The sequence below is a fragment of the Pseudoliparis swirei genome, chromosome 6, assembly GCF_029220125.1.
Source record: "Pseudoliparis swirei isolate HS2019 ecotype Mariana Trench chromosome 6, NWPU_hadal_v1, whole genome shotgun sequence".
NCBI classification, from domain to species: Eukaryota; Metazoa; Chordata; class Actinopteri; order Perciformes; family Liparidae; genus Pseudoliparis; species Pseudoliparis swirei.
This window is the reverse complement of record NC_079393.1, coordinates 10,089,034-10,115,817: the sequence shown is the minus strand read 5'-3', so window position 1 is coordinate 10,115,817 and position 26,784 is coordinate 10,089,034. Positions and strand designations below refer to the sequence as shown.

The 26,784-nt window shown below is 45.1% G+C and overlaps 2 protein-coding genes and 1 pseudogene across 4 annotated transcripts in view; 1 reads left to right on the top strand and 2 right to left on the bottom strand.

Moving 5' to 3' along the window:
- Positions 1-22,623, top strand: part of reln (reelin) — a 92,461-nt gene extending 69,838 nt beyond the window's left edge. Inside the window, exons 25-64 of one of the 3 annotated variants that reach the window (XM_056416793.1) lie at positions 140-345; positions 1,810-1,981; positions 2,221-2,427; positions 2,553-2,788; positions 3,772-3,929; positions 4,037-4,244; positions 4,353-4,429; positions 4,849-5,007; positions 5,136-5,330; positions 6,228-6,501; positions 6,607-6,747; positions 6,852-7,029; positions 7,144-7,228; positions 7,322-7,504; positions 7,655-7,823; positions 7,944-8,049; positions 8,171-8,397; positions 8,513-8,736; positions 9,078-9,228; positions 9,372-9,630; positions 9,814-10,063; positions 10,415-10,583; positions 10,735-10,875; positions 11,157-11,334; positions 12,125-12,318; positions 12,407-12,651; positions 12,799-12,953; positions 13,117-13,331; positions 13,537-13,714; positions 13,801-13,976; positions 14,072-14,178; positions 14,257-14,499; positions 14,603-14,778; positions 14,882-14,955; positions 15,316-15,477; positions 15,581-15,738; positions 16,049-16,268; positions 16,420-16,617; positions 17,125-17,223; positions 21,302-22,623. In XM_056416793.1, the coding sequence (XP_056272768.1) occupies positions 140-345; positions 1,810-1,981; positions 2,221-2,427; positions 2,553-2,788; positions 3,772-3,929; positions 4,037-4,244; positions 4,353-4,429; positions 4,849-5,007; positions 5,136-5,330; positions 6,228-6,501; positions 6,607-6,747; positions 6,852-7,029; positions 7,144-7,228; positions 7,322-7,504; positions 7,655-7,823; positions 7,944-8,049; positions 8,171-8,397; positions 8,513-8,736; positions 9,078-9,228; positions 9,372-9,630; positions 9,814-10,063; positions 10,415-10,583; positions 10,735-10,875; positions 11,157-11,334; positions 12,125-12,318; positions 12,407-12,651; positions 12,799-12,953; positions 13,117-13,331; positions 13,537-13,714; positions 13,801-13,976; positions 14,072-14,178; positions 14,257-14,499; positions 14,603-14,778; positions 14,882-14,955; positions 15,316-15,477; positions 15,581-15,738; positions 16,049-16,268; positions 16,420-16,617; positions 17,125-17,223; positions 21,302-21,398 (7,050 nt within the window). In that variant the 3' untranslated portion in view covers positions 21,399-22,623. Of the gene's footprint in view, positions 1-139; positions 346-1,809; positions 1,982-2,220; positions 2,428-2,552; positions 2,789-3,771; positions 3,930-4,036; positions 4,245-4,352; positions 4,430-4,848; positions 5,008-5,135; positions 5,331-6,227; positions 6,502-6,606; positions 6,748-6,851; positions 7,030-7,143; positions 7,229-7,321; positions 7,505-7,654; positions 7,824-7,943; positions 8,050-8,170; positions 8,398-8,512; positions 8,737-9,077; positions 9,229-9,371; positions 9,631-9,813; positions 10,064-10,414; positions 10,584-10,734; positions 10,876-11,156; positions 11,335-12,124; positions 12,319-12,406; positions 12,652-12,798; positions 12,954-13,116; positions 13,332-13,536; positions 13,715-13,800; positions 13,977-14,071; positions 14,179-14,256; positions 14,500-14,602; positions 14,779-14,881; positions 14,956-15,315; positions 15,478-15,580; positions 15,739-16,048; positions 16,275-16,419; positions 16,618-17,124; positions 17,224-21,301 lie in introns of those variants that run through there. The other 2 variants (XM_056416792.1, XM_056416794.1) reach the window with 2 other exon arrangements.
- Positions 22,624-22,820: 197 nt separating this feature from the next.
- On the bottom strand, positions 22,821-24,069 carry bncr (bouncer). Its single transcript, XM_056416188.1, has 2 exons — positions 24,062-24,069; positions 22,821-23,469 (listed from the first exon to the last, which is right to left on the bottom strand). Exons 1-2 carry the CDS (start codon positions 24,067-24,069, stop codon positions 23,082-23,084), a joined length of 396 nt encoding a protein of 131 aa, XP_056272163.1. The 3' UTR covers positions 22,821-23,081.
- Positions 24,070-24,490: 421 nt separating this feature from the next.
- Positions 24,491-25,528, bottom strand: LOC130194960 (protein Bouncer-like; annotated as a pseudogene).
- Positions 25,529-26,784: the final 1,256 nt, after the last annotated feature.

Below are 26,784 nucleotides of genomic sequence, written 5' to 3'. Positions count from 1 at the left end.
TCTAAAGAGTTTGTTGCCCAACACAAACAAATCATGGTTTACAGTATAAGTGTGATCTATGGAATAAAAACAATTAACACACTGAACCTTGTTGCTGTTCCTTTTTTTAATATGTCTGAATATATCTTTGTGTTGTCAGGCTGGACTGAGGCAGCTGTTGAGCTGGGATCTGGACACTGAGTGGGCGGAGTTTGTGCAGTTCTACCTGCGGGTGGGCGGAGACAGGGCCGAGTGTAACCAGGCAGACAGCAGGGAGGAAGGAGTGCTGCTGCAGTACAGCAACGATGGAGGCATCACCTGGGGCCTCATCGCTGAGATGTACTTCACCGACTTTACCAAGCCCCGGTGAGAAACCTGCAGAAGAATAACAATTATATTATTATTATAATCTTTATTTAAAGGGGACCATGTACAGTTAAAACATAAATGTCACCATGTGATGCAGGTTATCAGATTGTAGCTTCAGCTCATTTGCATCTGTAGTCCCTTGACAGACCGTACAAACAAAAACATAAAACAAAAACAAACAGTACAGGATAAAAACACAACGCAAAGCTACACATTCAAATTAAGAAATACATGCTATTAGTAAAGTAAGTAATACACAGTATCAAAAGTAAGTAATAAAAACCATTAAAAGTAAGTAATACAAGCCATAATATTTTTACTGAATGAGTACAGCGATGACCAGCTTTCAACTGATTTTTTTGATTATTTTTAAAAGTGCTGATAGAGCTGCAGCTCTTCATCACGTTCCACTGATTTGTGGCTTTCACAGAAAAGGATGATTGACTGAATGCAGTGCGGCGAAATGGAGCGGTGCAGTCGTGTATGGAGGCTATTCTGCTGGATCTGATCGAACTCACTGAGCGACTGTACACAAAGTCACGCAGTGGAGGAGGGGCTAAACCATTTAGAATTTTATAGACCATGCACAAATTAGAAAATATTCTAGAATTCACAAAGCGCAGCACATTATATTTTTTTCAGTATCCTACAGTGATGGAAGTCCAAAGGTTTTTTGTCCAATGTTTTAAGAGTTTATTTATATAGGGAGTCCAGTGGTCTTATGGTTGTATCACCATCCTGCCCCCAACATGAAATGCAATATGACATATGGGAAAGGATCATGGCATGCATACACTTCTTGGTAGCATCCAGAGAGAGACAGTTTCTTATATGTTTCAAATTAGCCAAATTGTACTTCATAGTTTTAACCATTCTCTTTACATGTTTCTTGTAATTCAAGTTTTGATCCAGTATGATGCCAAGATATTTAAAATTAACAATTTTCATCCTTTCACCTCTAATAAAAATATCAGCATCAGGAGGTTTTATCTTTGTTTTGGAGAAAAATATACCTTTATTCTTGTTGACATTTAGACTCAGACATGATTGATTAAGCCAGTGCGTGATCCTTGCCAATAAATGTGTAAGTTTGTCAGCTGCTATCTCGCTCGTTTTTGCGTGTGTGTGTATTAACAGTGTCATTCACATACATTTGAAGTTACATCATGACACTGTTCAGGAAGATCATTGATATATAAACTAAATATTAAGGGAGCTAACACTGACCCTTGTGGAACACCCATTGAGCATTCCCAGTTTCTAGAAAGTGTATCACAAACTTTAACACATTGCATTCTATTCGATAAATATGAAGACATCCATGCCAGTGCTTCAGATGAGAAGTTACATTTAGAAAGTTTAGATGTTGTTGTCAATACAGCAAAAGCATTTTAGAAGTGGCCGTGATGGTTATATTTTGGAAGAAAAACATAAATAATCTGTCTCTTCTTTCCTCCTCAGCTTTGTCCACTATGAGCTTCCCTTGGCCTCTAAGACACCCTCCACAAGGTTTCGTTGGTGGCAGCCTCTTCACTCTGGGGATGGTTATGACCAGTGGGCAATTGATGATGTCATTATTTTGTCAGAGAGGGAGAAACACATCATCCCCATGGCCAATCCAACTCTACCACAGGTCAGGAATGAATTTGAGCAGTTTTTCCTCCAACTTGTCAATTGTTCTCATCTTGAGATAATACATATGTATTTTCTTGTTGAGGAAAGTGTCAGCCAAACTAAGATAGAACAGCCATACAACCTATAACTCTTCCAAACATGTTTCTAGTTATCTTATGAGAAATATGCTTTACTGCAGACACCGTACCTGTTGTCACAAAACATCACAACAAATCTTTCTGTCTTCTGTCTCTACAGAACTTTTACGAGAAGCCAGCATTTGACTACCCTCTGAACCAGATGAGTGTGTGGCTGATGCTGGGCAATGAAGGCATGGAGAAGGAAAGCAACAACAGCTTTTGTGCCTCGACGCCCTCTGCCATGGTGTTTGGGCGCTCCGATGGGGACAGGGTGGCCGTCACCAGGGACCTGGCCTTGCGCCCTGGCTACACCCTTCAGTTTAAGGTACTCACATGGAATGTGTAAAAACTCAAACATTTAAGGGGCACATTTTTTAAAATATTCTCTCAATACCAATTTATCTGAATTAGGTTGTTCCTTAAGTTTTGGTCCACTGTTTCCCCCACCAGTTGAACATAGGCTGTGATGCTGAGTTCAGGGCATCTGCTCCAGTCATGCTGCAGTACTCTCATGATGCCGGTCGCACCTGGGCGCTGATCCGAGAGGGCTGTTACCCAGGAACCCCAGGGGCAGGTGTCTGTGAGGGCAGTGGTCGTGAGCTTAGAGAGCCCACTGTCTACAACACTGGAGACTATGAACAGTGGACCAGGGTCACTGTGGTCATACCACGCAATGTTGCAGCCAGGTAGCTATGGTAACAGGCATGCAATTGGATTTCCAACGATGTAATATACATTTTCTTTAGAAACAGAGGGGCAAATTCACAACATGATTGTGTATTTTTTGCAGCTGCTAAACCTGCATCAACAAAATTGAAGAATCTTTTAAAAGTAGCCGCAAAGGGTTAAATTCACCCCAAACTGCCTTGCCAAGCAAATAGGATCTTGGTGCTTGCCCAATGCTATTTTTACATATATAAATGAGGTAATATGCATACATTTGGCACAAAATCCACCCTTTTCATTTTAAGTGAGCCTCGTTGCAAAAACAGATCTGTGCTACTTGCCACACAAACAGTGACATTATTTGTGTTTTCACAGGGTTAGTTGGGGGTTAGTTGCATTTATATGGGCTGCCTGCTTAAACTTCTGCAAAGATATTTGTGTCATGAAAAAGGAATGATTATAGCTTAAAGTTTTTTTAAAACACATGAGAAAAAAAATTGGAAAATAAGATTATTGTATAAATGAATAAACAAATTCTTTCTTCCCTTCCTTCTCAAATCCTGGGCTTACATTTTCCCTTTCCTCTCTCTTAATTGCCTTCAGTAGGTTTGGATGGAAGTAGCACTCTGGCAAGCCCCTCCTAACAAGACCTCTGGCTGAGGCTGATTCCCCCCCCCTCCAAAGCATTGGCCTCAAACTCTTTTATATTTTGCCACATAGATAATTGCAATCTGACGCAGAAGAAGGGAAAATTGTACTCAGCTGCAAAACTATATGGGCGTGTATGTGCTGTAATATCATGGCAGTAGTGCAAAATATCTGGTGAATCTGACCTTGAGACGGGACAGACAGCAGTTACAAATTAGACGCAATGCATGGTGCTATCAGCAGATGCAATCCTTTCTTTGTGAACTCACCCCAGAATATTTATTTATTAAAGACTGGTAAATATAAATGTCTGCATTTATCTCTTTCCCTTATCCCCTTCCCCTCATTTTCACAGTAAAACCAGGTTCCGCTGGTTCCAGGAGAGCAGCATGTACAGAGATGCTCAGCCTTTCGCCCTGGATGGCGTCTACATTTCTGAGCCTTGTCCAAACCACTGCGGGGGACATGGAGATTGCATCTCTGGAGTCTGCTTCTGTGATATGGGATTCACAGGTACAAATACAGATAGAGAAGGGAAAATGTCGAAATTGAAAGCAATAAAATAGATAATGTTTTCCATCTATCTACTATACCTTCTGATTTCCTTTTGTATTCTATAGTGGAGCAGGATAGTTGTGTCCCATCGGTAGCCAGTCCCACAGAGCTGATTGAGGGCTTTGAGGGGAAGCTGAGCCCTCTCTGGCAGAGCCTCAGTGGGGGAAAAATTGGAGGTGGATGTGGCATCATTGGCGAGGGCAAAGCTCTGTACTTTAGTAGTCCTGGGAGGAGAGAAGCACACACAGTGCCTCTAGACACCACCAACACACGGTGAGGGGATTTCATAAACTGTCATTTGGAAGCACTGGAAATCAGTTAAATCGTTGGCTGTTTGTTTTTTCCATGTGAAACTGAAATCGAGTTACTGTTTACACACAGGTTGGTCCAGTTCTACATCCGAATTGGTAGCAAGAGTTTAGGGCCCACCTGCACCAGGCCCCGGTCCCGCAATGAAGGTAATTATAATTTTCTGTCTTGAGGCCCGCAGCTGCATTCAGGCGGCTGCTCCTTAACAGTGCAGTGCAACCAGCAGCTCCACCTCTGATCACTTTGATCTGCCCTGTGATTGAGCCAACGCTGTGTAGGATCAGATCTGGTCCTCATTGTCAGCAGATTGTGGATCTCAAGCCTGCGGCACTGCTGAAGGCTCAGTCTGATCGTTCCTGCAATGTCAGATACAACACTGCCAGCCTCCTAAACAGCTTATCTGAAAAAAAGAATCGGTGCTACTCGTCTGTTATTTGATAGTATTGCATTTATTGTATTGTTTTATTTTACTTGCTGCTAATTTGACTTCATGTTGTATGTATGTATATGCAATATGATTTCCCATCTAAAGGTTATCTTCACTCTGCTCTTTGTTCTGTGATTCTAGGTGTCATTGTCCAGTTCTCTACCAACAATGGTGTCCAGTGGCAGTTCGTCAGGGAGCTGGACTTTAGTTCCTTCCTCGAGCCCCAGGTCGTGACCATCGAGCTGCCACCTGCTGCCAAAACCCCTTACACAGTATTTCGATGGTGGCAGCCACAGCAGGGTATGTGCATAATCACGGTGCACGATATGATAGAAAAACACAGACACATTACAATACTACCGTATGTTATTGATACCACAGCTTTAGCTTTGGTATCTATGTTTATTTCTCTCTCTCCATCCTTGTAGGAAAACACTCTGCCCAGTGGGCTTTGGATGACGTCTTGATTGGTATGAATGACAGCTCCAGAACAGGTTTCCACGACAAGTTCGACGGCATGACGCCTCTGAGGCACAACTGGTACCGCATTCAGGGTGGAGAAGTGACTGTGGACTGTTTATCTCTGGACACAGCACTCAACTTCAACTCCGAGGCCATTGATAGTGAGTTACTCAAAAACACTACTGCTCTACTACAAATGGAGTTGTAATTCCTTGACTGGCTCAGAAGGTGTGTGCATGGAGAGTGAAGGAGTAACTCCCTCAACAAGCCCTGTCAAGTGTCCCCTGACTAAGACACTTCACACCCAACTGCTCCAGTGAATCTGCGGCATTTGCAGTGAGCAGCCCGGTGTGAATGTAAAGCAGGATGTGGCAGAAGCACATACACAGCCGTGCATATGCACATCTAGTAAACCACCACATACTGTATATTCACATACTCAACAGAGGTATGCACATAAAGGGCTGCAGAGGGAAATCACAACGTTACCCACACGATAGGCTGACATTGAATCACCCATTTACTGTGGCGCTGTGGCTCCTGCATTATTAATGAGAGCAAACCTGAATGAACACTCTGCTTGTTATTTATGCACCAAGCTGTGAATGGATTTATTTTGCACAAATATTACATTACAACAGGGCCCCGTTCATTAAGCGTGCAAAGCCAGATCAATTTGGCAGCACGTCTGTGAAGATAAAGCTTCCACGTCCCCGTGTGAGATTATGAAGCGCTGATTGTCAGACTCTTTGGCTGTTCTCGAAATCTGGACACGTTTTACAATGAGGTCTTGTACCTAATATTCTCCAAGCTATACTTGCATCTAGATTTTGTGTTTTGGGTGTACACTTTTTTTGTTTTTGTTTTCTATTTAGGGTCAACATACACAATTTAACTCATCATTGAGTTCCCGGTTACGCCGGGGGCCACAGAATTGGACTGAATCTTAACTTAAAATCTAACCAGACACATAAAAGTCAATATTGTTCAATCGGATCAGAATCAGATTTTGGTAAATACCTGCAAGTGTGACGTTTAGTTTTTCTCTGTATCTGCAGAAAAGCCGAGGTATGCAGAGAGCTGGGACTTTGAGGTATCAGGCTCGTCATTCCTGCAGTTTGAGTTGAGTATGGGCTGTAGTAAGTCCACCTCTTTCTCCCATGGTGTGCGACTGGAGTACTCCACAGACTGCGGTCATCGCTGGTCTCTCATCACCCCAGAGTGTGTGCCCCCAGCCATTGGCTGCGCCGGTTATACTCAGAGTTCCATTTATACCTCGACCCAGTACAAACACTGGAGGAGGATCACCGTCTACCTTCCCAGTGCTGCTAAGTACGTGTGTATTATACCTTAAGAGTAGTCGACAGTATTGGTATATTTTCTGAAAGTGCATAAACTGCCAACGCTTTAAATAAAAATGTCTCATGTATCACTTAGTTCCCCCAGAACTCGGTTCCGCTGGATCCAAACCCACTTCACCCCAGGGGCAGAAGGATGGGCTCTAGATAACGTGTTACTTGCACCTGGCTGCCCCTGGATGTGCTCTGGACACGGTCTGTGTGACAATGGACGCTGTTTGTAAGTTAAACGGACTTCTCCGGTCAGCTCATGAATTATAATGTTTGGTCATTTTTACACTTATTTTCTGAGTTTATGGAAACGTGACCCTTACTTTCACACAGGTGTGACAAGGGTTATGGAGGGGCACACTGTGTGCCTTTGGCCCAGCTGCCATCTGTGCTGAGAGAGGACTTTAATGAGAACCTGCAACAGGAGACGTGGCCTGAGGTGTACGGAGCAGAGAGGGGAACTCTGAACGGAGAGCCTCTTAAATCTGGCACCGCCCTTATCTTCAAAGGGGTATGTGGCCTTAACACAGCCAACGCAAGAATAATACAGTTAAATCATACAGACACAGCTTGATGTCATTGGATCAGCTGACAAACAATGTAACGCTCGTCTGTTTGTTTGCAGGACGGTCTGCGAATGATAGTGTCGCAGGATCTGGACTGCACCAACACTCTCTACATCCAGTTCTCCTTTAAATTCATCACTAAAGGCAATATAAACTTTTTTTTTCTTGCTAGAGCTGTACTTTGGAATATAATATTGCTCAGGAAGTTGTCATATTTCTTCCTGTGGGCTTTTCTAGGTGTCCCTGAGCGCTCCCATTCAGTGCTGCTGCAGTACTCTGTGAATGGAGGAATCAGCTGGCTGATGCTGGACGAGTTTTATTTCCCAGCTTCCACTGACACGCTGTTCCTCCACCTGCCGCTGCCAGACAGCGCTCAGACCAACGCCACCCGCTTCAGACTCTGGCAGCCCTACAACAGCGGTGAGTGGACACGTGTGTGGTTGCACACAAAAATAAAAAATCTGTGCTCTTGCATCTCTTGTCTGTTTCTTCAACACATTGCACTCACTTCATGCGGCCCGAACCAGTAGAATCAGTGTGTAACAGTCTCCACAATATGACATCCTTCAGGTAAGAAAGAGGAGGTGTGGGTCATAGATGATCTCATCATTGATGGAAGCTCCCGACACAACCCACCGATGGTGATCGACAGCTTTGAGGAAGGTCCCAATGAGTCCAACTGGTTGTTCTTCCCCGGGGGAAACACTGGCCTGTACTGCCCGTACCAGAAGACCGGACAGTAAGATACTGTTTTCATCAAGTCATGATAAAACTTCCAAAAAGATGCTTTAACCCTTGACTAATCTGTGTGTGTGTGCGCGCATGGTTGCGTGTGTGTGTGTGTGCGTGAATGTTTCAGGGAGGAGGATGAGTCAGCCATGGTGTTTGTCTCCAGCGAGCTTGGCGAGCACTCCATAACCACCAGGGACATTGATGTACATGAAAACACTATCATCCAGTTTGAGGTACACAAACGCAGCCTTGATGACTCATTATCCAAAGCAACAACAACTCTTAAATCACATAAACATCAATCATGGCTCGTCATTCGTCACAGATTTTGTGTATATATTTATGCTTCTCCAGATTAATGTTGGCTGCACAGCTGAAAGCAGTTCCTCCCACCCAGTGCGTCTTGAGTTCTCACGGGACTTTGGTGCCACGTGGCACCTCTTGGTGCCCCTGTGTGCCGGTGGGCCCCAGCCCTCCTCTCTGTGCTCCACGGAGCTCCACCCTGCCAGCGTCTATTTCCCTGGTACAACTCACGGCTGGAGGAGGGAGGTCATTAACTTTGGCAAGCTTCGCCTCTGTGGGTAAGGACCGGTCAAATCCTGAATGGCAGATGCATAAAAGACATCAAGGATATGCAAGATAATGTGTTGGTAGTATCTTCTGTCTCTCTAATCCTGCACTTTGACCTCCCTCCAGGTCAGTGAGGTTCCGATGGTATCAGGGTTTCTTTTCAACTGGTTCTTCTCCTCCAACATGGGCATTAGACAATATCTACATTGGCCCACAGTGTCAGGACATGTGTAACGGCCATGGGACTTGTGTGGGGGGCAGCCACTGTGTGTGTGACCCCAGCTACTCTGGAGCTGACTGCTCTGTGCCGGACACCCCCAACCCGGATTTCCTCAAGGAGGACTTTGAAGGTACACCAACATACAGACACAAGTCTTCAGGAAATAACAGTGTATCGAAAATGTATGTGTGTGTGTATGTCTGTGTAGTAGTTATTGCTCAGTCAGAGTTAGCAGAATATCAGGCTAAGTTATTTTATATGGTTGCAGTTGTGTACCTTAGTTTATTCTTATTCATACATATCTTCAATTAATACTGATGTTTTTAATTAGTTTTTAAAAAATCATTTGATAACATTATTTGAATAATGACTAGTAGATGGAGGTAGTTTAGTATTTGATGGATTTGTGATTGTTTGTTTACTGTTTTGTTGTTTCTATGTGTGTGATTGTTTACATAATTGTGTCTGTAGGGGGAGCTGTGGATGCTGATCGTTTCAGACGACTGAGTGGTGGCAAACCATCCAGGAAGTGTGGTATCATGTCGAGTGGAAACCACCTGTTCTTCAGTGATGATGGCCTGCGCATGCTGGTCTCCAACGACATGGACCTGGCAAATGCCAGGTACAGCTACAGTCCCTCAAACAAACGACAAAGAAAAACAACCTACCAACTCTACATATACAAATACCCCACCAACATGTTTGTTGTTGTTTGATTGACAGTCTTCATTGGTAATCTCATGTGTTTATGGCTGTACTCTGCAGGTTTGTGCAGTTCTTCCTGCGTCTTGGTTGTGGTAAAGCTGCTCCGGACCCTCGCTCCCAGCCGGTTTTGCTGCAGTTCTCTGTTGATGGAGGTCTGTCCTGGGGCCTCTTGCAGGAATTTCTCTTCAGTAACAGCAGTAATCAGGCTCGCCTTGTGGCATTGGAGATCCCGCTGCGTGCCCGCACACCTTCCACTCGCCTTCGCTGGTGGCAGCCCTCTGAGAATGGACACTTTTACAGCCCATGGGTCATTGATCAGGTACAGTAAATGAGGACCCATCCAACCATCCGTCCATCAATAAGTCTTCAAATCCTTTTCATTCAAGCAGTGAAACATCATGGCGGTTATCCATCCAAGCTTTCGTTTTTCATATCTCTGACGAATTTACTTTCTCTGCCTTCTTCACATTAACTACGCAAACATGTACCTTTCATTCCCCAGGTGGTAGTAGGTGGCAGTGCCAGTGGATGGGGACCTTTGGAAGATGATTTCTCATCAATCGACGGGCGCTCATGGCTCCTCCACCCTGGAGGAACCCGAATGCCTGTTTGTGGCTCGGATGGGCCTGCCTTCGCATTCATAGAAAAGTCCAACACTCGCTATGCTGTTACCACTGATATCAGTTTGGGTCAAGACGCCTTCATCCAGTTTGACTTTTCTGCTTCCTGCTCTGTCACCAACTCATGCTACTGTAAGCAAACATATGGGAATAAACTGTTATTGGTAGTCAATAGGGCTGCATCTGACAATTATTTTCATCACTGAGCAGTCTGTCAATTATTTTGAATTGATTGTTTCGTCCATAAAATGTCAGATATTATATTGCCAAAATTGTTTTCATAGTTTAATTATCCGTAGATCAACTTATCAATCAATCAACAACAGACATATTTAGTGAAATAAAGTTAAATAAAGATGTTAAAAGTAGTAGTTTAATCTTCAGTTAGTTTGTAGACTGTCAGGCTGTTTATTTTTTACGTTGTGTATGCAGTTTCTTGAATATACATCACGCTGACAATTGTGTTTCTCTTGATTTTTGCAGCGGTAGAGTTGGAGTATTCTCTGGATCTGGGTCTGACCTGGCAGCCTGTGGTCAGAGACTGTCTGCCTACAAGCCCTGACTGCTCCTCCTACACCCTGCAGAAGCTGCTGGTCTCTGACATTTATAACAAGTGGGGCCGCATCACCCTGCCTATCCCATCATATGCCAGGTCAGCACTGCCTTGAACTACCTCATGGACCAACTTGTGTAGACCCATATCATAAGCATATAGTGCCATCTCAGGACTTAAACTTTAATTCTTTGCTGTATATTTAGTTTTAACATAACCTGTGAGATGTATCCGTGATTTATGTCTTTAGATCTCCAGCCACACGGTTCCGCTGGTACCAGCAGGCTCCATTTGACAAGCAGCAGACTTGGGCTCTGGACAACCTTTACATTGGAGACGGCTGCCCAGATATGTGTTCTGGACACGGACGCTGCCAACAGAGCTCCTGTGTGTAAGTAACGGCGGACGCACATGCATGCATTTAATGTCTGGTTTGACAGCAATAAGGTGAAAAAGTGAAATACTATTTTTGTTTTCTCCTATACTTTATACAGCGTTGTGTCCATGTTGTTTCATATATTAATTAATGTGCTAACTGAATGTTGTATGAGGAATATTGTGTCGCTCTCATTATTCATTTTATTTGATCAAGTTACCGTATCCAGTAAGTTTGTGTGACTTAACTCACTCTAGCGGCTGATTCTGTGTATCTGACTCCACCATCCTCTCCAGGTGTGACACAAAGTGGGGTGGTGAGTACTGCGATGAGCCTGTGGTTCCTTTGCCCTCTCAGCTGAAGGACAGCTTCAGCCGAGCTCCTTCACTCAGCCACTGGCACGTACTCACCGGTGGGAAACTCAGCACGGTGTGTGGAGCTGTGGCCTCTGGAGCTGCACTGCACTTCAGTGGGGTAAATATACATCTATACCCTCGTCTTTTGATTCTTCTCAATTATGAAATGCTTCCCAACCAAGGATCTGGTGAAGATGAAAGACATTCATGTTCTGAAATACTGTGTTCACACCCTCTGGGGTATTTACTATAAACTCTGGTTTGTACAAATAAAAATGCTCAGTCTAGTTTTCCCCTCAGGTTCTGTTTTTTTGTAATTTTGTTCTCCACTATCTTCATGCGAATATGATCCATGCATTAACTCACCTTCCAAGCCATAATAGGTAGGGATTGAAAGAACACACTTTTGCATTAAAGACTGCGAAAGCATTGACATGTGTTGATTCAATGTGGCAAACGGATGATCAAGAAAAAGGAGGAAAAAAGAGACATTGAACAGTAGCCGAAAGACGCTGCTTCGTGTATCAGTCTGTCGGTAAGGTGTCAGGCCTGATGTCAGTCAGCTTCAAGTTTAGGACTTAGCACTTAGGGCAGTGTTGTTAATAAATACCAATTGACAGGCTGACTCTAAAGAGCAGCAGTTAATAGTCGTGCATAAAGCTGTATCAAGATACATTACTACCTTGGTTAAGTTCAAACTTCGACCAGTTTTGTTACTCTGGTTATGGTTTAACAATGCTTTCTGTAATAAAAACAACATAACAGATCATGAGCCTTGTGGGTTTGTTTTTAGATGGATTATACAGTTAAATAGAGAATGCTTTTAATAGAGAAGTAGAAAGACAGGCATCCATTCATCACAGATCAATACTGACTGACTCCACTGACGACATTGTGTTTATGCTCAGATTTGCAGCCGTCAGCTGGTGACTGTGGACCTGAACCTGACCAACGCTGAGTTCATCCAGTTCTACTTCATGTACGGCTGCATGATCCCACCCAGCAACCGGAACCAGGGAGTGCTTCTGGAGTACAGTTTGAATGGAGGAATCAACTGGCACCTACTGACAGAGATCTTCTATGATCTGTACACCAAGCCTGGGTGAGTTTCTTACACCAAGAGCACATGTACGTGAATACCTGTCCTGCAGGGTATCTGTGACTTTCTTCTGTTTTTTGTCTGTGCTTAGGTTTGTGAATGTGCTGCTGCCCCCTGCTGCCCGTCAGGAAGGAGTACGCGTGCGCTGGTGGCAGCCACTTCATGAGGGAGCAGACCACAATGACTGGGCTCTGGATAACGTCCTCATCGCAGGCTCGGAACCACGGGCTCAGATATCTGACACTTTTGGTGGGGTGGCACTGCCCAACCATGAGAGAGCTCCTGCTGATGGGACCTCATTAGGGCAGCTGAGCGAGCAGGAGGAAACACTGATAGGTATTACTGATCAATGCCTCAATCAAACATAAATAGAAAAAATATATAAATAGAAAAAATATATACAAGAATGTCAAATACCAAAACAGAGGCTCTTGGTGTTATTCGTATTTCATTTTGGCTTCTCCTTCTTTCTCTTTTTGTCAGTGAGCGATCATTGGTTGTTCTCAGAGGACTGCTCAGTGCAGCGTTTCTGCAGCTCCCCTGATGGAGTGATGGTGTGTGGCAATGCTGATGGGAGAGAGGTGTACGCTGTGACACATGATATTATTCCTGACAAGGGCTGGGTCATGCAATTTAAGGTAAACACTGAAAAGGCAAAAAAGAAAATCTAACTGTGTTGCATGATGTCCTTCAGTGTATCAACTCCATCGTAATGCAATGTACTGCACCGTTGCATGATGTGAAGTCAAACGGTCTTGGTTTGCTTTGAAGGTGACCTTGTTTCTACCTGTGTTGCTTTAGATTGCAGTCGGCTGCAGTGAGCTGGAGCGTCATGCAGAACGACAAATCCATGTTCAGTATTCAGTGGACTTTGGGGTGACCTGGAAGTACCTGATGCCCCAGTGCCTGCCGGCTGACCCCCGCTGTGGAGGTCAGGTCTCCCAGCCGTCAGTCTTCTTCCCTGCTGGAGGCTGGAAGAGGGCAGTCTATCTTCTGCCGGACAGCCTGGCTGACAGGTGAGTCATCCTACCTCATATCTATTTTCACATGCTTTTGACAAAACATAGAGTACTGCTTCATATTTAATTTGACCATCAAGGCACGCTAGACCTAAATTATGAATCACTGAAGTCGTCATCTTATAAATTATTAAAACTTTTGTCATATAAATTATGAAATGCATGTTGTTTGACTAACCTATCCTGTCTTTCTATTTTCCAGTGCCGCGCGGTTCCGGTTTTTCCAGCAGCACTCAGACATTCAGTGGGGCGTGGAAAACCTTTACATCGGGCCAGCGTGTGGCAGCCACTGTGGGGGACATGGAGATTGTCTGGATCAGCGCTGTCTCTGTGACCCGGGGTTCACTGGACCAAACTGCTATGCCAGCACTCCTCTAAAGGTAGAATCTGGCTCTCATTCAATAAAAAAGTCAGATCACAAAAGAAGATGGCTACGGATTCAGATATGTGTGTATTTTTTCTGTAGGCATCTCTGAAGGAGCGCTTTGACTGGGACGGGGCAGCGGGCCCTCAGTGGCAGGTGCTGGAGGGTGGGACGCCCTGCACAGACTGTGGTGTGTTGGTTGAGGGGACAGCCCTGTACTTCAGCGGGGCTGATGCCAGACAGGCTGTCACTGCCGATCTGGACCTCCGCGGAGCAAAGTTAGTACTTCCTTCAACCACAGCAAGAAGTTTTCTGTTCATCTTTAATTATTAAGCTCCTCTAAGTGCATTTTCAACTGTGTGTTCGTGGACAGGTTTGTGGAGTACTGGGCCAGGATTGGAAGTGAAGATAACATGACCATGTGCCACCGTCCAACTTGTCGTAAAGAGGGAGTGCTGCTGGACTACTCTACTGATGGAGGTGAAGTAACAGCATGCATACTTTTCATCATCATCAGTTTCTGATTTTGTCTCTTCTTTAATTTGTTCTGTCCCTCAGGTGTGTCCTGGACACTGCTGCACGAGATGGACTATCTGAAGTATGTGTCGGTGAGGAGAGATTATATCGTCCTCCCAGAAGGAGCTCTGACCAATGCTACTCGCCTGCGCTGGTGGCAACCATTTACCATTTCCTCTGGGTTAGCCACTCCCAGTCTGGAGAGAGCCCAGTGGGCCATAGACAACATCTTGGTGGGGGGGTCAGACATCAATCCACCCACTCTGCTCGACACTTTTGATGATGGTGAGTTGGTTTGTGCTGATGTAATCACAGCCTCTCATTGCAAATGAATTAATGTTCTGGAAATGAGATCTTCCCCCTCTTCTCTTTCTTTGTCTTTCAACAGAGGGTGTTTCCCATGAGGAGAGCTGGAGTTTCTACCCTAATGCCGTGCGCACAGCTGGCTTCTGTGGAAACCCCTCCTTCCACATGTACTGGCCAAATAAAAACCAAGACAAGACACACAACATCCTGGCCACACGTGAACTCATAGTGCAGCCTGGATATATTTTACAGTTTAAGGTACGGTACTGCAAGACAGCCGCAAACCGCCATATTAAAACTGCCCCTTGTCTTGTACATGGTGGCTTTATTCCTTAACTGTACATGTATCTTGTTGATGCAGATTGTTGTCGGTTGTGAGGCAGACACCTGTGGAGACCACCATTCAGTCCTGCTGCAGTACAGGAAGGATGCAAGGTAAAAAAAAAGACATGGAGGGGCCTGATAAGGAATTAGACTTTGACATAGTTATAAAATAACCATGCACGTCAGGGCACATTTTTTATTCAATGGTTTATCCTTCCTATTCCAACTATTAGCAGACAAATGGTAGACAAAGAACTGCGTGAAAATGTGAACAGCTAATGTGGAAATAGACACGTATTATAAACTGACCTGACTGTTAGTGCAGGTGATACCATGGCAGCATCGAAAACACAAATGTTAAACATCATGTCAATAGCCTCAATGGCGAAGACCAATAGCCTGACTTCACACCCACCATTTTAACCTTCTCTTTTGTAGATAGTTTTGAACTCTGATGCTCTCTTCTTTCAGGTCTGACTCGTGGCAGCTGGTACAGTCAGAGTGCCTCCCCTCCGCTGTCAACAACGTGGGCTGCTCTCCCTTCCAGTTCCACGAGTCCACAATCTACAGCCCAGTCAACAGCTCAACCTGGACCAGGGTCACTGTGCAGCTCCCAGACCACGTCTCCTCGGGGTAGGAGCATGCAGATAGTTTATTTCCTTGGCTATTTTATACAAATCAGCAGAATGACAGATGAAGCAGCGTGATCCATTTGTGATTTGTTGTTTATTTCCAGGGCCACCCAGTTCCGCTGGATTCAAAAGGAGGGGACAGGAGAACGGCAGAGCTGGGGAGTGGACAATGTTTACATCGGTGAAGCCTGCCCGGGGCTCTGCAGCGGCCACGGCTACTGTACAAGTGGAGTGGTCTGCATCTGTGATGAGGGATACCACGGTAGGCCACAGACAGCATCATTTAATTGAACCGCGAGAAAGACACACAATGTTTTCGTATTGGTACTTTTCAGAAGAAATGTGCAAAGAAGAATAGTTTGTGAAGTAAAATGATGCATGTGAACAAAGTACACATGTGCCACCAAATGTTTCCATGTGATTGTCTGGATACAGTTTTCCGTCACAGTTGCTGATAACATGGCTTTGCTCTGTTCCTTTTACCGTTAATTTCAACATCATCGACTGGCTTGGCATCTCTATATTTCATCCAATTTCATCATCTCCCCCTCTTCTTCCTCTCACCTCTTCAGGTGACGACTGCTCCCTCTCCAGCAGCGACCTGCCCAGCTCCATCAAGGACAACTTTGAGTCAGGCAGTACGTCTCTGGAGAGCTGGCAGTTGGTCCAGGGTGGGGGAGTGGGCAGCGGTTGTGGGCAGCTCTCACCGCATGCCCACGGAGACTCGCTCTACTTCAATGGCTGTAAGATGAGGCAGGCAGTTACCAAACCGCTGGACCTCACTAGAGCCAGGTACAGGTACTACCAAAGTAAACTGTCCATAAGAGTTGCCTCATAGCTCCCACCGAATAGCTTTCCCCTCATCAAAACCTGTATTATCAACTATTAATGTTTTCTTTCTCCAACCTTCTCTCTTTTTCTTTCCCTCTCTGTCTCCCGACAGTAAGATCATGTTTGTGCTGCAGATCGGCAGCGTCGCACAGACAGACAGCTGTAACATAGCTCTGGATCAGGCTGACACAGTGGACCGGGCTGTGCTGCTGCAATACAGCGTCAACAATGGAGTCAGCTGGCACGTGATCGCCCAGCACCAGCCCAAAGACTTCATAAAGGCCCAGAGAGTCTCCTACAATATTCCACTGTGAGTCACTTTTCTAAAAGTTCCCCATGTTGTAACTAATGGCTTTATTAATGTTAATTAATCTTTTACTAATGCATCATCATTTTTAGTACGTCATTGATAAATAGTAATGTCACTTTCTAATAACCATCAAGTGATCTGCAGTTATACTTGTAAATAAGTCGTTGATACATTTTTACATTTACCATCAAATCTGCATTTGTAAACATTGATAAGTTGTCAATAAATAGATTTTGGCCCAGATGCTCTACAGCTGTTTTCCAGAAGGTAAGCCCATTGGTGAAAGTGTTCCTGATAAAGAAAGAAATAGCTAAAAAAACAAAGTGTCACAAGGTTGGATGATAAACATCAGCCAAAGACATTTTTCACAACCACAAAGTTCATAATGGTTTTGAGCTCAAATGATTTACTTATCCTCAGAGAGGGTGCCTTATTAGAAGCGGCTGTAATTATTGACGTACTCGTTGACCGTTACTGACTCCACATTGTTTCCCATTATCACTCCAGAGAGGCGAGAGTTAAAGGGGTGATGCTGCGATGGTGGCAGCCACGCCACGGCGGTGCAGGACATGACCAGTGGGCGTTGGACCATGTGGAAGTAGTTCTGTGAGTACCCAATTCCCAGCCTGCCCAAGGCACCGAAAAGAGCCTTGACCGGCCCTCGTCTCTACCTCTGACTCCGCCTCCCAATCACAGGGATACAGCATACACACACACACACACACACACATATACTGTGAGCACATGTGTGCTGTTCTCTCACCAGTTCAACGATCTCATCACGACGCTGGTGTCAGGCAAGCAGAGTAGACACATGGCTGCAATGTGCTTTACTGTGACGAGTTGTTTGTGGATGGCTGCTCTGTGTACGCCAGATCAACTCCCTCTGTCAGGTCATCATATGTTCAGTGTCTCGTAGAACCCATGCGTCTCTCATAAGAACAACTTGTTCAGAATGTATGCTTTTTGTCATTGAAATGTCTAAAAACTTCAGAGTATGACATATTTGAAACTTTAAAAGGTCTTAGCTATGGTTAAATTAAACAATTCAGGTTGCCGTTTGTTGTCGTCCTGAAGCACTCATTAGCTGTGAAGCATCCATTCACATATTCATTCATAATTTACAGTATTCACTCATTAAAATCTAGAGCTAGCCCGCCTGCCCCTTAGTGGTGAGGTAGAGCGCTGCACCAAGATCCCACTGCAGCCACTACAGGAGCTGGAGGTGCTTCACATGTGTGACAGTGTGCGTTTGTTCCACTGTGAGGTCAGCGTTGTCAGACAGGCCCGTAGTCCCACTGGACTTCATCTTCACATTCCTTTCACGTGCAACGATGCTGCTGCAATTCATTCGACTGGGACGAAAGAAATTGTCCTCCGTCTTAAATTGAATGGAAGTTTCCAACACGCTCCACCGATTCACTGATTGTTTCTCTCCTTCTTTCCCTTTTTACATTTATATTGCATTTTAGTCAAACCAAGATCATTAAAAATGTTCTCTCTGTGGAAGACAGTGACAGTTTGAAATCAAAGTGGCAAAGCTGGAGATTCTGCAGGGCACTGAAGATATCATGAACGTGGTCTCTTCCTAACATGGCACTATCATACAGCATGTCCACTGCATTCTCTGCATGTTGCCGTGGCTACCAGAGCAATGCTCCCTCTGAGGTGGAGGCTGATTGTTCATTCAGATGGCTACCCAATGCATTTCAAATGCTGCACACAACAACCACGTGAGGTACTATATATAATATATATATATATATAATATATATATCTATCATATCACAGGTGATGCAAAGTTGCACAACACACACAAACACACACTGAGCTGCCCCCGGTCTACGTGGTTGTGATCTGTCCCACTGCCTCCCTCGCACGGTTTTCAACAGTGTCTGCTGAAAAGAGTGACCGTGATCCTCACACTTTGCTCTGTTGTTTATTTCTCTCTGCTCACCACACCTCCTTCACACGTTCTTCCTCTCCCTCCTCCTGCTCAATCTGATCTTTTGCTCCACACGCTTTTCCTCCCTGCTGCTTAATGTCACCGACGTGTTTGATCATGTGGTCATGCTCACTCCTCTGCTCGTGCCGCAACTTATCCTACCTTCCTTCCTCCTCCTCCTCCTCCTCAAAACTTGCTGTTTCCCTTTATCTCCTTTCCTCTTCCCATTCTGGCATACAATGGATGGATTACTTCTGTATATCTTGCTGTCTGTCTTCTCTTCTCCATGTGTTTGTCTCTCACTTTCTATTCTTCTTTGTTACATTTCTCTTTTGTCTCCTCACTCAATTCCCACCAACTTCTCGCCTGCTCTGCATTCTGTCTTCCTCATTCTCTCTGTCTGTTCCCACCCACTATTTCTTCTTCCTTGAACCTCTGACTATCTTTATGCCTCTCTCTCCTCTCTCTCCTCCCCTCTCGCTGCTTTGGGCCTTTGCCCCCCCTCCACCCCCAGGCCAGGGCTCCTACCCTCCCAGACCTTTCTGCGTGACAGCAGTCCCCTCCTCCTGCTTCTCCCCTCTCGCGCTCTAACCTCTGCTCTCTTCTGTATTCTGCTCCCTCTGGCATGGCTGTAGTGTGAGGTAAGTTCTCCGCCTCTTCCTGAATGCAGCCCCCCCCCACCCCCTCCCTCACCCTCCTTCCAACCCTTTCTTCTCCCTGTTACACTGTGCACACCCTCCCTCACTTTCACTGACACACCCCGGCCCTCCTCATCATCATCACCACAGTCATCTTCATGCCCTCGCCTTAACTCAAGCCCCAAGCAGGTCAACAAGCAGGTCACATGTTCAGGTGGAGGCACGCTGACAAAATGATCCAACGTATAGATCGAAAAGGTTGACTGCGGAAATATTGTCTTCCCCTTCTGAGAGTGAGAGTAATTATACAATTACTGCATCTCCTCCCCCAGGAGTGTTTTCTCTCGCCGTGGATCGCTTTCTTCTTTTACTCAAAGCTTTCCTTATTCTTTATTTGGAGCATTTACCTTCCTCAACATTTCTTAGGATTTTACTTGTTGCTGCTGCTCCGCTTCTTTTATTTAACAACCTGGGTCTACAATTAGGTTGTGACAGAGATTTTAAAAATAAATATGAGATAAATATACGTCTTGTGCAGTGGTTATACATTGGAACAGCTTGTTTGTTTGCACATTCAGATACGGAGGACAGTTTCTCAACCTTTTCCTGCTCTGACTGGTTGATGTATAAATGCTCACCTCCAACGCAGCGCCTCATTTACCAGACACCACGATTACAGTTTACTGCGAAATACAGAGAGCTTCATAGGCATTGTGTGGTCTCATTGGACAACCGCACTATTATTTAATGTTGAACTAGTGTTGGGTTCAACACTCGTTCACCAGGTGAAAACTAATTCCTGATAAACAATGTGCAGTTTAAATAATAATTCGAGACATTTCAAATGTAATAATTTACATTCACCAATGTCAATGGTACAGTGTGTGTGTGTATATGTGTGACGTTCTCCATCACTATACATATATCTGTTTGTTTGGTTTCAAGCCATTGGAGGGCTTTGACCTGTAGCTGCTAATTTACAAACAGTAAAAAAAAGAAAATCCTACATTAAAAATAATTTGGGGGTCCAGCATTTATCACACTCCCAATCACCAAAAGTATTTTCATTTATTTACCAGCATGAGTCCCAATGCAGGGCACCTCACTTCATTAATGTCGGCCCTTTCGGCGGGAGAGTTTCATCTGACTTACCTCCTCCATCCAGCTCCTTGCATGGCTCTCTGCATCGCGTTGCCACAACTCTCCATCCCTCTTTCACTGTCTGTCTGTGGACAGCAACAACATGACTCTGAGCCAGGAGCTCAAACACACACACACACACACACACACACACTCTCTCAAACTCATGCAGTTTACCAGCCATCCCTCCATCCGCCTTCACACACACTTTCACCTCCACAGCATCAACCATCGCACACAAACACAGACACACACCCACACCCACCATCCCCTGCCCCACTCCTCCTGGTCACCCCTCCCCACCCCCGCTTCGTAGAGGCCCCTGCCCTGGCTGCATTCCTGGCTCACTGGCAACGCCCTGCTGGATGGAAGAGGCTATGAAAAGGCGAAGCAAGAGCGATCTTCCGCAGCTTCTCTCTGTCTTTTAGTTTTAAAACCACCCCGTCTCTGCTCATAACCCTGCACTTGTGTGGTCATGGTTTACTTATTTTTCTTTTCTCCCAGTGATGGCTGTTAACTCTGACCTCAAACACTCAGAGTCAGAGTCTGCCCCGTAGCGTCTGTGGTAGTATGTTTGTAGATTCTGTGTCCCTTGTCTTGTCCTGTGACATGTAGTCTTAGCTACATGTAGTTCTACTGCTATGCTCACCATCTAGCTGCATCTCATTTGTGCAGAACGTAATCAAAATCCAGTTGTGTAGAGTAGCGGCACCCATTCTCCGAGCCATGAGACCCATGCAGGTGTTGAGTGTTTGAGGTTATGGCTGAAGATGATTCAAAATGCCAGCATGGAAATGGATGTAAGTGAGTGCGAAAGCTGCATTCAACCATTGGTGTGTTAGCGTGCATGGATGAGAGCGTGTGCATGGGGGTGCATGGATCTGTAGTGCCCTTTACTCGGTCTCTAATATTCACACTCCTCCTCTTTCCCTCCTCTTTCACTGTGTTTGTATCCCTGCAGCACCCGTAAACAAAACTACATGATGAACTTTGCCAGACAGACCGGCGCGCGTCACTATTACAGCCGCAAGAGGCGGGCACTGCAACAGCGTGCCTGAACCCACCGAGAAGGGATTCGCCCTCTGACCTGCCAATCATGCATCGATCCGCCACGCCCATCCTTTTTGCTCCTGACGACATATTGGCCTGTCGAGTCCCATCCAACAGCGGATTCCAGTCAGCCTTAGCCCTCCCTCACCCATCTCTCCCTAACCTCTGCCACAAACACAGGCCATCCAATCAGCTTACACCAGCTAATCAAGGCCTTCCCAACCACACGGGTCGGCGGGAATGAAACTCAGAAGAAAGGAGTGAAGCGGCCATTTTGTTTACTTTTCTTCATGGACGGTTGGGGTTTCTCGTTGTTTTCTAATTGTTGCTGTGGTTTCTCTGATTTCTCCGATAACCCTCCCTCTGGCTTTCCTCCCTGTCACACCCCTTCCCTCTCCTCATCCTCCTTTTCCAACCACACTGTGAAATTGAGATAAAATATCACTGCTGAACTGACCAGCCGATTGGAGAGTTTCCTCCCAGTTCCACTGAGCCGTTGGGGGGGAGGACCACTCCACTGCCGCCAACCAGTACGCCAAGAGAGGGCGTAAAGGATAAAGACAAAAAAAAGTTTTAAAAAATAAGAGTACTGTGTTCTTGCTGTTCTGTGTGTCTGTGGGTTCTTTTTGTGATGAGTTGACTGTGGTGTTCTGTTCATTCGTTCGTTCGTTTTCTACTAATTCATATGCTTTTAAGGGGGGGAGGGGTTCTGTTTCCTTTTCCTCATTTATCTGGAACAAATCGGGCCTGGGTGGGGAAAAAAAAAGCCCGGCCTCTACAGGAAGAAGGAATAAAAGAAAGATGCACGACGGGAAAAAGAAGAAAGTACGAGAAAAAAAATTAAAGACTGAACATTGATTTATCATTTTTTATATATGTTGGTTCCCGAAAATACAGATATTTATAGTAAATGGTTCTTCACGTAACCTATTTAAGATGCACCGTGCGTGAAATCTGTATGTTATTTTCTAGTGTTAAGTTATTAGGCAGTCGAGTCAGACTGCATCACCTCCCCTCTTGTGCTGTTGCGCGCCCCCTCCCCCCTCCCTCTCTGCTGATTTCTGATACCTGGAGGTGAGGCTCTATTAGTGTTGTTTTTTGAAGTCTGTGTAATATGGACCCTCTGCCCTCAGTGTAACTCCAGTATAGCAATCTCCTGTATATATATGTATATCCACTATGGGGAGACCCAGCAGCCTTATAAAAGGGAAATAAATAACTGTCCAAACCTCATACTGTACACTGTTTGCACCGCTGTCTTTCACTCTTTAAAACATAAGCCTTTGATTTGTTGATACTTTTCTCATCGTTAATGTGTTTTAGCCTCCAGACACCATTGCTTCATGTCAACGTGGAGTCAAGGCCAGTAGTACCGCTATAGTCGCCTGCATGTCTGGTGTGTGTGTGTGTGTGTGAAGAAGAGTCTCGGAAAATATTATATACTTTATTTAAAAGACATTAAAACATTATAAAAACAATATTCACCAAGATAATGTAAAATAATATGCTGAAACATCTGGTTGGTGCACACCTCAGTGATTTTAGACTGGGCGTTCACCACAAAGCTCTTGGGGCTCTCTGCATTACTCGATGCTGAGGCTGCAGAGATACATCTTCCCAACGCTCACATCAAGCATATTCCCCCTCGACATAAAACCCTAAAAATAACACCGCGCATCAGGTGTCTTCAGTCACCAGCTGCCAGTCATCAGAGCGACAGTCATGAGTGTGACCGTGACGTAGAGGGACTTGGCTGTGGCGCCCGGGCAGGAGTTGCAGTACGGCGACTCGCAGCAGCTGTAGCTCATGGAGTACACGGTGCCTTTGAGGCGGAGGCTGTGCTCCTGGCTGCAGGCCGTCTTCGCCATGCAGCCCCTGGCCGACAGTGCGCTGTAGTTGCCATAGAGACCTTCGGCCTTGAAGCACAGCTCGTCGGGAGGGCACTCGGTCACAATGAGCTCAAATTTCTTCTCCTCCAGGATGGGGCTGTAGTAGCAAAACAGGTTGTCACACAGCACCGAGGGGAGGAGAAGGAAGAAACAGAGCACGGCAAAGTGCAGGAGCTGCAACATGTTGGGCCTGCAAGTAGAAGAGACATTTGTTATTTCAGACTCAATAGCTATTGTGGCAAGAAGAAGAATTCACACTAATTAACGAAAACAGTAATTGTGGCGGCACATTTCTTACCCGCTGTTGAGTCTTAAGCTGAAATGAATCGCGTAAAACAACTTTTCTATGAACAATTTAATAAATGTATTCTTGTACGAAGAGGCCCAGTAATACAGACTAATTAATTTGGCATATTCCACTTATAGTGTGTGAATGTTCTGTTAAATGTCTGTGGCCTCACAGTTATGATCAAGTCACAAAAGATGCAATATCAAACTTTTGGACATTAGATATAAGGTTGTATAGGCTTTGTTGTACACCAGGTGGCTATAATAAATGGGACATGTAAAATCACATCCTTCAGTCTCTTGTTATAAGAATCACTAAAGACAAAAGAAATTAGCAAGTTAACTTTTTTGAATCCTGATTCCTCTGCACAGGTGTCAGGGATTGTCCCTGATTGGCACATTTAAAACACTCAAGGCAGGAGAGGCAAAACAAGATGGCTGACAACTTCAGTGTGCAACTTTTAAAAAACAAAAACTGTATTATGAACACTCACCTGCCCATGTTAAAGATTTGAATTCCAATCACACAGGTAAAACGCTTCAGAGCTCCTCCTGATGAACTCTGCTCTCGCCACTGACTCAGATCTTCCTGCACAGGCCACACCTCCCAGCACACCTGATGTCAAATTAACACAAAGGAACTACACCAGGAGGGAGGCTTAATCATGGTGCTTTTATTAGGAATAATTCATCAGTAACCACAGGAATAATGTGATTATTGACTCTACTATACCAGGAGGATGGCTGACAAGTCCACCTTTCTCTCTGGAGCAAAAATGTAATCAAGCAAAAACATGCACCATGGTGTCTTCTCTCATTTACAAATGAATTTAGGAAACATCCTTGTAGTCACAAACATTTGACCAGATGTCAGTGACCTTTCAGAGACTCAGGTAAGTGCCTATGGCTAACAGGCCTATCCCCTATGATGCATTAGCAGGTTATGTGGAACTCCCTGATGTGTAATTTGCACATGAATCAGAAAGCTCCTCTCCATGAACTTTAGTATTGTTGGTATAATCTATTTTCATCCCCATTAGCATCTTCGGGTTGGCGTCAGACTTTGGCCGGCCGTTACATTTGTCTTTGCAGCAGCAGGCGTGGCTGACATTGAACTTGACCCCCCGATAAGAGATGATTGCATGGGAGCCACAGAGATCAGTGTCCAAGCAGCCCTGAGCAGACAGAAGGCGGAGGGAGCCGTAGCGGCCTCCGGAGCTGGAGCAGCGCTGACCAGGCAGACACTGGCTGGTGATGTCGGGGCAGGGCTTGCCTTTATGCTGCAGGGGACAGTAGTAACACAGCAGGCTGTCCAGGCTCAGAGCGGGGAGGACCAGAGCCGCGGCCAGCAGGATGGAGGCCAGGAGCCTGCGTGGTCCCAGCAGATGGAGCTCCAGACTAATGTAAATCCACCCACACAGTTAAATAGGAAGGAAGGGTGCAGACTGCAAACATACTTTCATATCATTACACACATTCATCAATTGTGGTGACGCCTTGTATCTAACCCGCACTGGTGAGTGTAAGATGAAATGATGAATATCATAAAGCCAGAATCATTTATTCTGGCAAGAAGAGGCCCAGTTATACTTTACAAAGGAGCACTCGAGAGAAAAAGTCACGTGGCATATGGGAGTGACCAGGATGGAGGCTGCAGTGGAACATCTCGCTTCAAGCAGCGGCCGACAACAGGAATGCTCACACGACGTACTGATACACACCTGGCCTTAAGCTGTGGCCGGTCCACATACGTGCTGAACAGGTCTATATGAGCAGCTGCTGCATGACCTCCCTCCCAATGCGGGCAGTAACAAAATGTGAAATACAACTAAATGTAATATACTCTTTACATCAATACGAGGTGTTACGGGTTTCCATGTTTCACCTGTTCTCTCTTTGTGATCCCATCTTTTTGTCTGTGAATCCCTCAAAACGAGTGACGATGAGCCGACCTGAGGAACCTCCAGACGCCAGCCACCCCTCTGATTACCAAGCACAAACAGGTGTGTATTTAAAGCGCTTCCAAATGAACCCTATAAATAGTTGTAGGAATTCACACACACAAACAAGCTTTTTTGTTTTGGATTTTATCTTTCAGTTCATTGCTCAACAATAACATCACGCTTCAAATCCTTTAAAACACTTTGAACCGTCTAAAAGAAAATCTCAACTGAGGCAAAAGAAAAGATCACAGCGCCATCTGCTGCTCTGCAAACCACAGGTCATGAGGGAAGACAAATGTGATTATTTGATATGGTGCTGTAATTGTGGATCGTCTCCCAGATGTCAGTTCTAAACTTCATCGAGTGGCCAGTCTGGATTTGTAAAGTCTCGGCAGATGTCGTTGCTTTAATCGACCGCATCATTTGTTCTTTCTTGGTTTTCTGTTCGTGACCTCTAGACCCCTAAAAAGGAGAGATTTCCCTCCTTAAACAAGGGTTCCTGTAAAGAAAAAACTAATTATTGATGAGTTGAAAATGGTCACGACGACCCACGTACGATATACAATTGAGGTGAATGGTTTACGGTTTATTAAAGTGTTAGTGGTTTGCTCACAGCCAGCTCCTCCTCCTCCCTGCGACTGTCCCCCCACTCGTCCTCGTCCTCTGTGGGGTCGTAGCTGTACAGAGGAATCAGCCGATGCCGCAGCTCATTTATTCTAAAGCAAAACATACACAAAAAAACAAATTGTGATGTAAAAGAAACCAAATTGTTGTGAAAGTGATGCGTAAACCACAGAAAACCACAGAAAACCACTTACCTTGATCTCCTTCTGACATAAACAACCTGAAGAGAAAAACAATATGTACTTAAAAGATAAATCTATATTGCAGTCATGTGAAATTAAAAATACAAATCCATTCTTACCACTGCCACTACACATCCAATCAGCGTGAGCAGGACAACGGGGATGAGTGCATAGTAGCCAGGAAACCCCGGTTTGGGGTTTGGGGGTGAAATGTGGGGAGTTGTGTGGTTGGAATACATTTCTGTGTGCATGATCTCCTCCCAGTACACCCAGTGCTCCGTGCACCTCAGCTCACGGCTTTGTGACACATTCAGTGGAGTGTCGTTGTTGTCGGTGTCGACTGAAAGGCCATGTCGGGCTTTCTCAGCTCCGGGAGGACGAACCCGTATTGCTGTGGAGAGTCACACACTTTACTCAGAAGGGTATGAGCCAACAATCAGTACGCAGGACTCCGTGTTTCAAATGAGA